Source organism: Sus scrofa, chromosome 17 (assembly GCF_000003025.6).
Source record: "Sus scrofa isolate TJ Tabasco breed Duroc chromosome 17, Sscrofa11.1, whole genome shotgun sequence".
NCBI lineage: Eukaryota > Metazoa > Chordata > Mammalia > Artiodactyla > Suidae > Sus > Sus scrofa.
The window spans coordinates 35,940,789-35,956,281 of NC_010459.5; the positions used below are offsets into that span (position 1 = coordinate 35,940,789).

The 15,493-nt window shown below is 45.3% G+C and overlaps 1 protein-coding gene across 3 annotated transcripts in view; it reads left to right on the forward strand.

The window, feature by feature from the left end:
• KIF3B (kinesin family member 3B) overlaps positions 1-15,493 on the forward strand; it is a 48,119-nt gene that overhangs the window by 26,575 nt on the left and 6,051 nt on the right. For all 3 annotated transcript variants that reach the window (XM_021077424.1, XM_021077423.1, XM_021077425.1), the window contains 6 exons: positions 959-2,427; positions 5,667-5,768; positions 5,955-6,077; positions 6,183-6,301; positions 11,343-11,456; positions 12,128-12,233. In XM_021077424.1, coding sequence (XP_020933083.1) covers positions 1,024-2,427; positions 5,667-5,768; positions 5,955-6,077; positions 6,183-6,301; positions 11,343-11,456; positions 12,128-12,233 — 1,968 coding nt within the window. In that variant the 5' untranslated portion in view covers positions 959-1,023. The remainder of the gene's footprint in view (positions 1-958; positions 2,428-5,666; positions 5,769-5,954; positions 6,078-6,182; positions 6,302-11,342; positions 11,457-12,127; positions 12,234-15,493) is intronic.

Genomic DNA, 15,493 nt, shown 5'->3' on the forward strand with positions numbered 1-15,493 from the left:
ACAGCTCAAGGCAACACTAGATCCTTAACCCACTGAGCAAGGCCAGGGATTGAACCTGCAACCTCATGGTTCCTGGTTGGATTCGTTAACCACTGAGCCATGATGGGAATTCCTATTTTTTTATCTTTTTTTTTTTTGTCTTTTTGTCTTTTTAGGGCCACACCAGAGGCATATGGAAGTTCCCAGGCTAGGGGTCCAATCAGAGCTGTAACTGCCAGCCTACACCACAGCCACAGCAACGCCGGATCCAAGCCTTGTCTTCCACCTATACCACAGCTCATGGCAACACCAGATCCCTCACCCACTGAGCGAGGCCAGGGATTGAACCTGGGTCCTCATGAATACTAGTCGGGTTCATTAACCACTGAGCCACAATGGGAACTCCTAGGATTATGTTTAGATTAGCACATTCTTTTTAGTAACTGCACAGGATTCCACTGTATATGTTAAGGATATTAAATGTATTTAATCAGCCCCTCTTGATGGGGATTAGGGATTGCCCACAATTTATCACTACCACAAGTGATGCCACAACACAGATATCCTTCTCTCTGTAGGATAAGTTCTTAGAAACACAACTGATAGATCAAAAGGGATGTGTATTTTAAATTTAGATAGATTGTTCCAAATTGCTCTATGCAGAGGTTGTAGTAGTTCAGCAGCATATAAGATCACCTAGGCATTCATAAAATTTCCAGCTACCTCAACCTGTAGTAGAAGATAAAACACTGGTAGAAGGGAGGACAGGCTAGTTAACACTGTTGATGGACTAGAGTTGTTATTTTTACCCTTCAAGTTGGTTGGGATCCCATGAGGAAATACCCAGTGTAATAAGGTTATTAAGTGCAGCCGTCATCAGAAGGTGAGCAAGATGGAGGTGACTTGGGTGTGTCAGCTGCTATTCGCAGCCCCCAGGGACAACTCTACTATCGTTGCTTACTTTTTTTTCTCTCCCTAGGACCCTAGGATCCTGAATAATTTTTGGATTCGTAGCCCTTAAGATTGACTTGGTCAAAGCTCATCATGTCCAAGTTGAAAAGTTCAGAGTCAGTCCGGGTGGTGGTTCGCTGTCGGCCCATGAATGGCAAGGAGAAGGCTGCTTCGTACGACAAAGTGGTGGATGTGGACGTGAAGCTGGGGCAGGTATCTGTGAAGAACCCCAGGGGAGTGGCCCATGAAATGCCCAAGACCTTCACCTTTGACGCCGTCTACGACTGGAACGCCAAGCAGTTTGAACTTTATGATGAGACGTTCCGACCGCTGGTGGACTCTGTCCTGCAGGGTTTCAATGGGACAATCTTTGCCTATGGACAGACTGGGACTGGGAAAACCTACACGATGGAAGGAGTCCGGGGCGACCCTGAAAAAAGAGGGGTCATCCCTAACTCGTTTGATCACATCTTCACCCATATCTCTCGATCCCAGAATCAACAGTACCTGGTCAGGGCTTCTTACTTAGAGATCTACCAAGAGGAGATCCGAGATCTGCTCTCAAAGGATCAGACCAAAAGACTTGAGCTCAAAGAGCGGCCTGACACTGGAGTGTACGTGAAGGACCTGTCTTCCTTTGTCACCAAGAGCGTGAAGGAAATAGAGCACGTGATGAATGTGGGGAACCAGAACCGTTCTGTTGGTGCGACCAACATGAACGAGCACAGTTCCCGTTCTCATGCAATTTTTGTCATCACCATCGAGTGCAGTGAGGTGGGCCTCGATGGAGAAAACCATATCCGGGTTGGGAAATTGAACCTTGTAGATCTTGCCGGCAGTGAACGGCAGGCCAAGACCGGTGCTCAAGGGGAAAGATTGAAGGAAGCGACCAAGATCAACCTGTCCCTTTCAGCCTTGGGTAATGTCATCTCTGCCCTGGTGGATGGCAAAAGCACACACATTCCATACCGGGACTCAAAGCTTACCAGGCTCCTCCAGGATTCTCTTGGTGGCAACGCCAAAACGGTGATGGTAGCCAATGTGGGGCCTGCCTCTTACAATGTAGAAGAGACTCTGACCACTCTGAGATATGCCAACCGTGCCAAAAACATTAAGAACAAACCAAGGGTCAACGAGGACCCTAAGGATGCCCTCCTTCGAGAATTCCAGGAAGAGATTGCTCGGCTCAAGGCCCAGCTCGAAAAACGGTCCATTGGCAGAAGGAAGAGGCGGGAGAAGCGGAGGGAAGGTGGTGGTGGCAGTGGGGGTGGGGAAGAGGAGGAGGAGGAGGGAGAAGAGGGTGAGGAAGAAGGGGACGATAAGGACGATTACTGGCGGGAACAGCAAGAGAAACTGGAGATCGAGAAGCGGGCCATTGTCGAGGACCACAGCCTGGTTGCAGAGGAGAAGATGAGGCTGCTGAAGGAGAAGGAGAAAAAGATGGAGGATCTGAGGCGAGAGAAGGATGCCGCCGAGATGCTGGGTGCCAAAATCAAGGTGCTGTACCCTGCCTCAGGCCCGTGCTTATTTTCCTCTCAAATTCTTTTGTTTGATCAAAGAAATGGTAAGAGGGATGACATCTCTGTAGGTTTTGTGCTATCCAGTGCCCAAGAATCATTTGCTGAGATGAACTGCATGAAGAAAAACAGCATTTCTTCAATAGCAGTAAAATCAATACCCACGTACCCCCACCCCCGCCCCCAGCATAAGAAATAGAACGGCATCCATATCTTTACAAGCCCTTTGTGGCCCTCCCCTCTCCCAGAGGTAACCATTATCTTGGATTTGGTGTTTATTATTTCCTTGCTTTTCTTTATAACTTTCCCAATTGCATATATATCTCTGATAGAAGATAATTTTAGTTGCACATAATTTTTGCTTTTATATAAGTGGAATCCCACGGCTGTGATCTGCTTTTATTTGCTCCATGTTATGTTAATGAGCTTTTTCCATATTGACGTCTGGAGCTGTGATTCACTCATTGTTACTGTTCTGAGAATTCCATGTATTCCATTTTCCTGATAGTGTAAGTTGTTTCCTTTTTTTGGGGGGCGGCGTGAACGTCCTTGTACTTGGCTCTGGAAAAACAATTGTGTACACGAGAGTTTCTTGTGTGACTCCATCAGGTCCTAGGGTGTGTGTAGCTTCAACTTCACTAGACGATGACAGGTCACTTTCTAATGTGACCGTGTGAATTAGAGGGTGTAAGTCCCGGTTGTTCCTCATCTGTAACAACACTTGTGAATTTTTGTCTGCCCGATAGGTGGAAAATGGTATCTCATTGTGGTTTTAATATGCGGTGTCCCCGATTATAAAGATACAGAACAATTCCATCGGCCTCTCTAGATGCTCTCTTGCAGTCAATCCCTTTCCCCAGCCTCCGACCCCCATTTGCTGATGGCTGAGTATATTCTAGAGCATGGAGGCGCCCCTTGTGTCAAGTCTTCTTTCTGGTGGTAGGTTACTGTTCCACTGGGGAGCCTGGGCTCTGGGCAAAGGAGAGTGCAGAGCTGGCCCTGGAAATCTGAGGATGACCACTGCTTGGGCACAGTCCAGAATTCCTTTGAAGTGTTGGGCTCTAGCTTATTGAATTTACGCAAATGTTGATTTCTACTCTAAAACGTATCTATGTTTGTTCACGTAAAAGTGACAAGTGATCTCTTTCTTACCTCCCCATCCCCCACTGTATGAAGCCGTGCTTTGTTTACCTGTGGCATCACAGTAGCCCTTTCACAGAGCTGGGTCCTATTTTACTTCAGAGGCAGGGAGGGGTCCTTTCTGGGACTTTCAAGACCTGCTGCGAAAATGGAGTCATACACAACACATTTAGGAGGTGACGTGTTCCAGGGAGAGGCTTAACTATGGGCTGTGTCACTTCACCCCTCCTCACCCCTGCCCTTGTGTAACTGGCTGTGCCCAGGTTTGATATTCATGTTCTCTAAGATCACATCTGTTATTCAAGCCCAGGAACACCTAGACTCTCTAAACAACTTGGGGCATTTGGGCAACTCTCAGAAGCTGAGTGTGGCAAGACTCAGCATCACTTCAAGGTCACTGAATCTCTTATATGTTTTATTTAGGGGAGAATAACATTACATTTGTCTTTCTCAGTCCCTCGGTGCTGTAAAAATCATAGGACAAAAGGAATTTAGAGCTGGAAGGGAGTGTGTATGTGGGAGGGTTAGTAATCAGTTCTGCCCTTTGTTTTGAGACAAGAGGCAAATCTCTGGGGCTTCCCGAAACATGGCAGCAGGGGTAGGAGTTTCTTAAAAGTAAGGTGGCTTTTAAAAAGTTTCTTGAAAGCAAGGTGAGCAGCTCCCATTGTGGCGCAGCGGTAACGAATCCAACTAGTATCCAGGAGGAGGTGGGTTTGATCCCTGGCCTCAGTCAGTGGGTTAAGGATCCGGCATTGCTGTGAGTAGACACAGCAGGTCGCAGATGCGGCAGGTCGCAGATGCAGCTCGGATCTGGCATGGCTGTGGTTGTAGTGTAGGCTGATTCGCCCCCTAGCCTGGGAACCTCCGTACGCTGTGGGTGTGGCCCTAAATAAATAAATAAACCATAAAAATAAAGGCAAAGTGAGTTTTGGGATTCCATGCTTTTCAGGTGCAAATCTTTCCCCTGGCTTTTAGCCACCGTCTAAATGCTGAAGGCTTTCGGTCTTTATGCTCAGCCCAGAGCTACCTCCTAACATACAAGCCCAACAGCTTCTGCCTATCAGACATTTCCAGAGAGATGCCCGTGGCCACCCCGAGCCTGCTCCTGCCTTCTTTTTCTCAGTCTCGCCAGACTCCTAGAAGTTAGCGTCGCCAGCTGCCACTCCCTCTCCCTTTGGGCCCGTCAGACCCAAGGCCTCTGAGTCCTGCCTCATCAGGCCCTCTGGGTCCCAGCCGCTTTGCTCTCCCCAACCTCTGCTGCCCTAGCCCAGGCCTGGACCCTTAGAACCTTGAAACGGCCTCCTGGCTGCTTCCCCTCCAGCAGCTTGCCCTTTGCAGGGGAGTTATGTTTCTACCACACAAATCTGATTGTGTACCCTAACGCTCAGAGGACACGTCAGCGGCTCCTGTGGCTCTCAGGAGCAAGCTTAGTCTGCCTTTGGAGCTTTGAGGGTTTTGCACTGACTCCTGATGGCTTTGCCAGCTTTCTCGTGTCACTACTCCCTACCTTACCCTCTCAAACATTCTTTCTTAGCTAATTCCTATTTTTCCGTCCATACTCTGCATAGCTGTCCCTTGAGACAATCGCTTTCCCTGACTCCCTCCAAAAGCCTGGCTTCTCTCCCTCCTGTGTGCCTCTCTCCTCATGACTCTGTCTTTTCCTCATGTGGGACCCGATTCCACATGGTAAGAGTCTGCTTACTTGCCCATGTCCCTTCGTGGACTCTCAGCTTTGTGATGTGTTTTCACAGTTGCATCCCCGGTACCTGGCATGCAGAAGGTGCTTAGTAGGTTCTAAGCGGGGTCAATACTTGGTACAAAGCCCCCATTTTTTGTTTAAAAGAAAGCTGAAATTCATATAAGTCTGGAGAAGCTGTATGTTCAGTGTTTCTTTAGGTAAAGCCCCCCCGGAAGCTGTCTCAGCCCCACCCCAGGGTCGAGAAGGGCACAGCTGAACACAGTATAATTTCTCCCAGGGTTCAAACCCTTTTGCTCAGTCCCAGGTTCCTTCTTTCACAAGCTTCCCCGTGTTCTGAGGGAGACCGTTCACAAGATGGATTTGACTTTTTTCTCCCAAAGGCCATGGAGAGTAAGCTGCTTGTCGGAGGAAAAAATATAGTAGATCATACAAACGAACAGCAGAAAATCCTGGAGCAGAAACGGCAGGAAATTGCAGAGCAGGTAACTTTTCCTTCCTTTGGGGAGAGAATGGGGTGGGGGGAGGTGCGTTAACATGACACAGCCAGTATCTCTTGTATTAGACTCTTCAAAGGGAACAGAAGCAGGTGTGTCAGCCCCTCCTGGCCCCATGGCCTCGTGTAGACATTGTCCACTAGGCACAATGATCCATTTTGTGATGTTGCTCAGAAACGTCGAGAAAGAGAAATCCAGCAACAGATGGAAAGCCGAGATGAGGAGACCCTGGAACTGAAAGAGACCTACAGCTCACTGCAGCAAGAGGTGGACATCAAGACCAAGAAACTCAAAAAGGTATGAAAGGAATGAGGCCAGGCAGAGGTGCCTTGAGGCTTGGGGCAAAGGGAGAAACTGCTGTCTAGGGGCCCGCCCTCCTCACCCACCTCTTGTTGGTTCCAGCTCTTCTCCAAGCTTCAGGCAGTGAAGGCAGAAATCCACGACCTCCAGGAAGAGCACATCAAGGAGCGGCAGGAGCTGGAACAGACGCAGAATGAGCTCACAAGGGAGCTGAAACTCAAGTGAGTTCTAGGCTTTCCATGCCACCCCTAGCTACTTGCTGGATTGTTGTTGGTTAAGTAAGAAACATGCCCATGAGGACAGGGCCCCTGCCTGCTTCTCTCCAGCCCATCTCTTGCCACCCTGTCTGTCTTTTGTTTATTCCTAAGAAAGTTATTTTCTATTTCTGGATCCCATCTGTTAACTAAGTATCTTCACCAGATGACTTTCAGGTTTCCTTCCACTCTTGTCTTCTGGAATTCTTTAAAGAAGGCTTCTATCTATGGATAAAAGGGAATCTTTTATTAACTAGAATTTTCTGAATGGTATAATGAACACCCAAATACCTATTACCCAGTTTCTTTCTTTCTTTCCTTTTTTTTTTCTTTTTTTTTGCATTTTTTTTTTTAGGGCTACACCCACAGCATATGGAGGTTCCCAGGCTAGGGGTCAAATGGAAGCCACAGCAACACCAGATCCAAGCCGCATCTGCAACCTACACCACAGCTCACAGCAACGCCAGATCCTTAATCCACTGAGCAAGGCCAGGGATCAAACCTGCAACCTCATGATTTCTAGTCAGATTTGTTTTGCTGCACCACGACAGGAACTCCCTGTCACCCAGTTTCAATGATAAACAATCTTTTGTCCTCTACCTCATGAAAATATTTTAAAGTAAATCTTACCTCATGTTATCTCACTCCTGTATACTTACATACATGACCACAATGCTGTTGTTAAAAAGCTTAATTAGAGTTCCCTTATGGCTCAGAGGGTTTAGGATCTGGCATTGTCCCTGCTGTGGCTCTGGTTACTGCAGTGGTGAGGATTTGATCCCTGTCTCAGGAACTTGCACGTGCCACTGGTGTGCCCCCCCCCAAAAAAAAGCTTTATTGAGATATAATTCATACACTATACCATTCACCTATTTTAAAGTCATAGATATATATTTATTTATAGCATTTTAAAACCATCACCACAATCTAATTTTAGAACATTCGTGCATCCTCTCTCATCATCACCCACAGAAACCCTGTACCAATCAGCAGTCACTTCTCCCCCAGCCTAAATAACTACTAAATCTATTTTCTGTCTCCTTAAATTTGCCTATTCTGGACATTTCACATAAATGGAATTAGCAATATGTGATCTTTTGTTATTGGTTTCTCTCAATTAATATGATGTTTTCAGGGGTCAGCCACGTTATAGCATATTAGCACTTCATTTTTTTTTTTTTTAATGGTGAACAGTATTGTTTTGTGTGGATAGTTCACATTTTAGTTATCCATTCATCAGTGATGGACACGTGGGTTGTTTCTACTTTTTAGCTATTGTGACTAATGCTGCTGTGAACACTTGCCTACAAGATTTATTGTAGACTGACATTTTCAATTCTCTTAGGTCATCTAAGAGTCTGATAGTTTTAGGTCTTGCATTTAGGTCTATGATCCATTTTAAGTTAATTTCTTAAGTGGTTCCAAATGCATTCTTTTGCATGTGAATATCCAGTTGTCTCAGAACCATTTGTTGAAAAGGTTCTTCTCTTATTGTTTTTGTATCCTTGTTGAAAATCATAAATGTTGACCATAAATGCAAGGGTTTATTTCTGAACTCTCAGTACTGTTCCATCGAGCTACATGGCTATCCTTATCCAGGTACCACAGTGTCTTGATTGCTGTAGCTTTGTAGTAAGTTTTGAAATGAGTAAGTGTGAGGCCTCCAACTTTGTTCTTCAAGAGTCTTTCTAGCAGGAGTTCCTTGATGGCTCAGTAGGTCAAGGATCTGGTGTTGTTACTGCTGTGGTACAGGTTCAGTCCCCAGCCCAGGAACTTCTGCATGCCTTGGGTGCAGATAAAAAAAAAAATAAGACTCTTTCTGGCTATTTAAGGTCCCTTGCATTTCCACAAAAAGGTGGTTTTTTTTGTTTTTTGGTCTTTTTTAGTGCCACACCATGGCATATGGAGGTTCCCAGACTAGGGGTCTAATCGGAGCTACAGCTGCCAGCCTATGCCACAGCCACAGCCACACCAGATGGGAGCCACGTCTGCAATCTACACCACAGCTCACGGCAATGCTGGATCCTTAACCCACTGAGCAAGGCCAGGGATCGAACCGGTAACCTCATGGTTCTGGTCGGATTCGTTTCCGCTATGTCATGACAGGAACTCCTTTTTTTATTTTTATTTTTTTGTCCGTATAAAGATTGGCTTGTCAGTTCCTGCAAAAAGCCAGTTGGAATTTTGATAGGACTGTCTTGACTCTATAGAGCAATTTGGAGAGTTTTGTCATGAAGTATTCTGGTAGTTCCTGTCATGGCTCAGTGGAAATGAATCTTACTTGCATCCATGAGGATGCAGTTTCCATCCTGGCCTCGCTCAGTGGATTAAAGATCCAGCATTGCCATGAGCTGTTGTGGAGGTCACAGATGAGGCTTGGCTCCTGCCTTGCTATGGCTGTGGTGTAGGCCACTGGCTACAGCTCCAATTCGACCCCTAGCCTGGGAACCTCCATATGCCTTGGGTTTGGCCTTAAAAAGACAAAAAAAAAACAACCAAAAGCAGTGTTAAGTATTCTGATTAGTGAGCATGGGATGTCTTTCCTTTTATTTATATCTTCTTTATTTTCTTTCAAGAATGTTGATGGTTTTCAATGCACAGTCTCTGTAGCTCTTTTGTTAGATTTATACCTAAGTTGAGGGTTTTTTGGTTGTGTTTTTGTTTTTGTCTTTTTAGGACTGCACCTGTAGCTCTTTTGTTAGATTTATACATAATTGGGGTTTTTTGGTTTTTTAGGGTTTTTTTTTTTTGTCTTTTTAGGATTGCACCTTTTTTTGATTTTTGGGGTTTTCTTTTTTCTTTTTTTTTTTTTCTTCTTTTTAGGCCTGCACTTTTTAGGAAGTTTCCAGACCAGGGGTCCATCAGAGCTGTAGCTGCCAGCCTACACCACAGCTCACGGCAACGTTGGATCCTTAACCCATTGAATGAGGCCAGGGATCGAACCCTCATCTTCATGGATACTAGTGGGGTTCGTTACTGCTGAACCACAATGGGAACTCCTTAAGTATTTTTTTATGCGATTGTATATGAACTTGTTTTCTTTATTTTCAGGATGTTTATTGCTAGTATATAAAAAATAAAATTGATTTTTTTGTCTATATAATAATATCTTTCCATTTAACAAAATTAAGTTTCTTAGTATTATCTCATACTCTCTCCAGATTCAGATTTTTCTTGGTTTATTCATATGAAGATCTACATCAGACCCACATATTGCATTTGGTTATTATGTCTCTTAAGGTTATTTTATTTTTCTTTTCTTTTTAACAAAAAGTTATTGAAGGATAGTCGATTTACAATGTTGTATTAATTTTTGATGTACATATATATATTCTTTTTCTTTCTTCTTTTTTTTTTAGGGCCAAACCCATGGCATATGGAAGTTCCCAGGCTAGGGGTCAAATCAGAGCTACAACTGCCAGCCTACACTACAGCCACAGCGACACAGGATCCGAGCCACGTCTCCGAACTACACCACAGCTCACGGCAACACTGGATCCTTAACCCACTGAGCGAGGCCCGGGATTGAACTCACAACTTCATGGTTGCTAGTCAGATTCGTTTCCGCTGCACCATGATGGAAACTCCTATATGTTCTTTTTTACATTCTTTTCCATTATGGTGTATCACAGGATATTGAATATAGTTCCCTGAGCTCTATGGTAAGACCTTGTTTATCCATCCTATAGATAATAATTTACCTTTGCTAACCCCAAACTCCCAATCCTTCCCTACCTCAATCCCTTCTTAAGCTTATTTTAATCTGGAGCAATCCCTTTTCCTTTTAAAAACTTTTTTTTATAGTTGACTTGTTGAAAAGGTAGGGAAGATAGCCTATAGAAATATCCCATGTGAAGGTCCCGTTGTGGCTCAGCAGGTTAAGAACCCAACATAAGATCCATGAGGATGCAGGTTGATCCCTGGCCTCACTCAGCGGGTTAAGGATCCAGCATTGCCTCAGGCTGTGGCGTGGGTTGCAGATGTGGCTCTAACCTGGCGTTGCTGTGGCTGTGGCGTAGGCCTGCAGCTACAGCTCCAATTTGATCCCTAGCCCAGGAATTTCCATGTACCTCACTTGCAGCTCTAAAAAGCAAAAAAAAGAAAAAAAGAAAAAAGGAAGGAAGAGGAAGAAAGAAAAGAAAAAAGTCAAAGAGGCAGTTTCATCTCTCCAAAATATTTTTTCTTTAAGGAAGCCATTTTCATTGTATGCCTCTTACTTATATCTTTTGAATAAACAGTGAGTCAGCCTGTTTCAAAGAGTGCCCTACGCCTCTATGATGTTTGTTTTGTGTCTCTCCCACATTAGCACCCCTTTGGCATTGTTCTGTCCGGAGGTTTTGAAAGAGCGAACATAGAGGGGTGGCAGGAGCTAGTCATCACCATGGAGAGACACAACCCCGTGTGTTCCAATTTCATTGTCTGCCGTGTTCCCTGGGCACTGCCCAGGCTGATTCTCTTCTCAGGAGTGGTTTGCAATCTCAGTGGTCTAAGGGCCTGAAATCTCTCTTGTACTGCTCTTTATTCTGATGATTAGAATGTGACGTTTTCTACCTTGGGCAACAATACATAGGATTGGAGGAAGGCAGTTTAATTTCTGATCTGTTTGCAACATTCTGGAAGTTAATGAGCTGGGTTAGCGGCAGCAGCGGCCTCCAGAAGACACTTCAATTAGCACATGTACTCTCCATCACGGCCCAGGCATTGCCTCCCTCTACAGTCCTTTCATCGCCTCAGGTTGCTTCTCCTTGGGCCCAAGTGACCTTTCCATATTCCTAGGACACACCACTGTCAGCTTACCCAAGAGTGTCTCTGTCTCGCGGAGGGACCAAGTGCCGTTTGTGTCTGTCTCCCAGCTCTTTGTAGGATAGTAGGCCCGTAGTACCTGCTCAGTAAATGTCTACTGAGTGACAACTCTTACCTGTTACTTAACTACACGTGGGACCAGAGAGCCAACACTCCATTCATATTCTTTCTCTATCTATTCACCCACGTATGTGTGCTCTTACAGGCATCTTATCATAGAAAACTTCATCCCTCTGGAAGAGAAAAGTAAAATTATGAATAGATCCTTCTTTGATGAAGAGGAAGATCATTGGAAATTACATCCTATAACCAGACTGGAGTAAGTCACTCTGGACTTTAAGGTGGGGAAGAGGAAAAGAATATTGATAAGCTAGACTTGGCCAGGGGGGTATGGAAAGACCACGGGTTTGATTCATTGAAAATTGGGACCACTTGCAGCTCTGACTTTGTGGCTGCCATAAATTCGTGAGGTGAAAGTTTGGTGATGAGGTACATGGTATTAGGAATTGGGAGACTTTATCCCAGTGAACTTTCCCAAGTGCTTGCTTTTCAGCTTCCCTAGCTGTCAAGTGAGACATGCTAGGGGCAGTACCTAGATGTTTTCTTATGTGTCCGTCTGACACAGCGTGGAGAAGGATTCTCAGTCTATGTCTGGGTCCTGCTCGAAAGATGGGAGACGCCAAGAATGCCTGGGTGGGGAGTGTCGACAGCAAGGCTTCGTGCCTGCTATCTAAGGACTGGGTGATAACTCAGAGCCTTTCCCACTTAAAAGCTGTGTGATGCTCACATTTGAATCAGAAAGCAACTCAAGCAGAAAATATAAGCAGCTCCCGCCCCATTTACATGTCAGCCCTCAGTCCAGGGAGTCACTAGCTTCAGGTTGTAGGTGAAGCAGGCTCAGGGGTTTCTGAGTGCTGGTTCCGCAGTACCGGTCTGGAGACTGTGGGAAACACGCTAGCCAGGGCTTTGACCACTGCAGTCCATTTCCAGGAATCAGCAGATGATGAAGCGGCCAGTCTCAGCTGTGGGATACAAGAGACCACTGAGCCAGCATGCAAGAATGTCCATGATGATTCGTCCAGAGGCACGGTACAGGGTGAGAAGATTGTGCTTGTGTTTCTCTCCTCTCTCTTTGAAAGGAGTTGGGGTTTTTGTAAACCCTTAGGTACAGATCTGCAAAGTTGCAGTTTATATCCTCTTTCCAGAGGTACCTGAGGACATTTATATGAATAACGATTAAACAAATAATAAATATAATTAGTAAATAACAAAGAACAAGAACAAATAATAAGGCAAGTGGTAAAAGAGAATGAGATATGGAAAGTCAGGACCGGAGTTCCCATTGTGGCTCAGTGGTTAGCGAATCCAACTAGGAGCCATGAGGTTGCGGGTTCGATCCCTGGCCTTGCTCAGTGGGTTAAGGATCCAGCATTGCCGTGAGCTGTGGTGTAGGTCGCAGATGTGGCTCAGATCTCCACGTTGCTGTGGCTGTGGTGTAGGCTGGTGGCTACAGCTCTGATTCAACCCCTAGCCTGGGAACCTCCATATGCCACGGGTGCGGCCCAAGAAATAGCAAAAAGACAAAAAAAAAAAAAAAGAAGAAGAAAGTCAGGACTAGCTTAAGGAGGAGAGTACACACATGCTGTCCAAGGGGCCAGTAAATATTAAAAATGAGCTTCAGAAGGGCTTTGTGGGGAGATAGGAAAGAATGTAGGGAGTTCCCATTGTGGCTCAGTGGAAATGAATCCAGCTAGTATCCATGAGGATGCAAGTTTGGTCCCTGACCTTGCTTAGTGGGTCGGGGATCCAGCGTTGCCATGAGCTGTGGTGTAGGTCGCCTATGCGGGCTCAGATCTGGCATTGCTGTGGCTATGGCATAGGCCGGCAGCTGTAGCTCCGATTAGATCCCTAGCTTGAGAACCTCCATATGCTGGGGGTTCAGCCTTAAAAAAGAGAGAGAACATAGATAGGTTGTAATTGGAGACGTGTCAAAGAACTTACAGTACTTCCATTTAACATGATGTGTGTGAGTCATGTAGTTATTTGAAGTGACATAATTGATGGCTATTTAATGACCTAATCATATTTTACAATAAAAATACCATACAGGCTTCTGTTTCTAAGCACCTGCCATGTTCTAAGCACTCAACTCAGTGCTTTCTGCTTTCTCTGATTGACCCTCCCACCCACTCTATGCAGTCCTGTGGTTTAAAGGTCAGGTAGCTGGTAAGTGGATGAACCAGGAGACACATGTATTGTTAAGTTGTAGAACAATTGGTTCTAAAAGTCTATTATATGGGTAAAAAAAGTCTGGTGCAGTCTGTAAACTGGTTATCTCTGGTTAATGCAAATGCACTCAATTTAAATTTTCTTCTTTTTGCTTATCCATATTTCGTAGCTATCAATGGGGAACCCATATTATTGTTATAATGAAAGATTTTCATTTAAAAATTTTAAATGTTTTTGAGTCTCCCTTAGCAACCAGAGCAAAACAGATTAGGATTCATTAGCTCCTCAGGCACTGTTCTTCCTGGCATTGAGTTATTTTAAATAAAGAAAACAAAAGCAGAAGATGTATGAGGTGTGGTTTCTATAGTGCAAGACGGGTGATATGTCAGCCAGGATCCTCAGAGGCATTCTTCTAGCAGTTTCAGAGGGTGCATGTCTTGCTGGTTATTTCATGTCTTAAGCCAAAAAACATGATTTTAAAGCCTGCAAATCAAATATGTGGGTTTCCAGGGGGCTAACCCAATTCAAAGGTAGAATTTAAAGCAGTGGCTCTCAGATGATTTTCAGCAGTGGACCCGATCCATTAAGAGAAATGTTACGTAGTGTCTCAATTTATAACCCTGGCAAATGGAGGCACTGTTCTCTCCCCGCACCTTCTCCCACCTGGAGCACCTTGTGCCCTCTGTGGGGTCCAAGGACTTGAAGTCCACTGAATGGCAGGAGCTAGAAGGGAAGACGTGGAACCATGGGTGTTCTTCCCTCCTCACTCTCAGTTTGGGGTTTAGGAGCCAGGAAGAGGCTCACCAGGGGAGGAATCGATCCACAAGGCCAGTTGTGAGGCAGAGCCCAGTCTCTCTCTGTCTTTTTTTTTTTTTTTTTTTTTCCTTTTATGGTTGCTCCTGAGGCATGTGGAAGTTCCTGGGCCAGGGGTTGAATTGGAGCTGCAGCTAAAGCCAATGCCACAGCCACAGCAGCACCGGACCTGAGTTGCATCTGGACCCTCCGCCACAGCTTGCAGCAATGCCGGATACTTAACCCACTGAGCCAGGCAAGGCATCAAGGCCACATTCTCATAGGGACAACATTGGGTCCTTAACTCACTGAACCATACCAGAAACTCCCTGAGTTAATGTGGTAATAAGCACATATGCTGCCACACACCCCCCTTCACACACACACACACACACACACACCTGTGTTTTTCCCTCTGCAACCACAATATTCATCAAAGCTGCTGTAGGTGGTAAGAATTATTAGTGACTACTATTTTCTTCTGTGTATTTTTTTTAATATTTTCACATTATCTGCAATAAATCGGTTTTCCTTAATTTATTATTTATTTTCCCCTCATTATTCTCCTTAGGGTAGAATATATATTCATTGTTGGTTTTTTTGTTTGTTTGTTTGTTTGTTTTTGTCTTTTTGTCTTTTGTTGTTGTTGTTGTTGCTATTTCTTGGGCCGCTCCCGCGGCATATGGAGGTTCCCAGGCTAGGGGTTGAATCGGAGCTGTAGCCACCGGCCTACGCCAGAGCCACAGCAACGCGGGATCCGAGTCGCGTCTGCAACCTACACCACAGCTCACGGCAACACCGGATCATTAACCCACTGAGCAAGGGCAGGGACCGAACCCGCAACCTCATGGTTCCTAGTCGGATTCGTTAACCACTGCGCCACGACGGGAACTCCATTGTTGGTTTTTTTAAGGTTTTTTTGTTGTTGTCTCTTTAGGGACACACCAGCGGTATATGGAAGTTCGCAGGCTAGGGGTTGAATCAGAGCTGTAGCTGCCTGTCTACGCCACAGCCACAGCAACGCTGGATCCTTAACCCACTGAGCAAGGCCAGGGATCGAACCTGCGTCCTCATGGATACTAGTTGGGTTCGTTACTGCTGAGCCATGACGGGAACTCCCATTATTTTGTTTTTTGTTTTGTTTTTAAAGGGAAAATAGAGGAGAAAATGAAAATAATCTGTAAGTGCACCAGGGAAAATGTGATAAAACTACATCCCTTCTTCTAGGCAGGCCCTTTTGTAGCCTCTGAGGAGCAAGCAGCTTGCAGTTCTGTTCTTGGGTTTAGATTGCATGGGCTCTTTGTCTGATTGGAGGCTGTCCTAGCTAATCTTGGC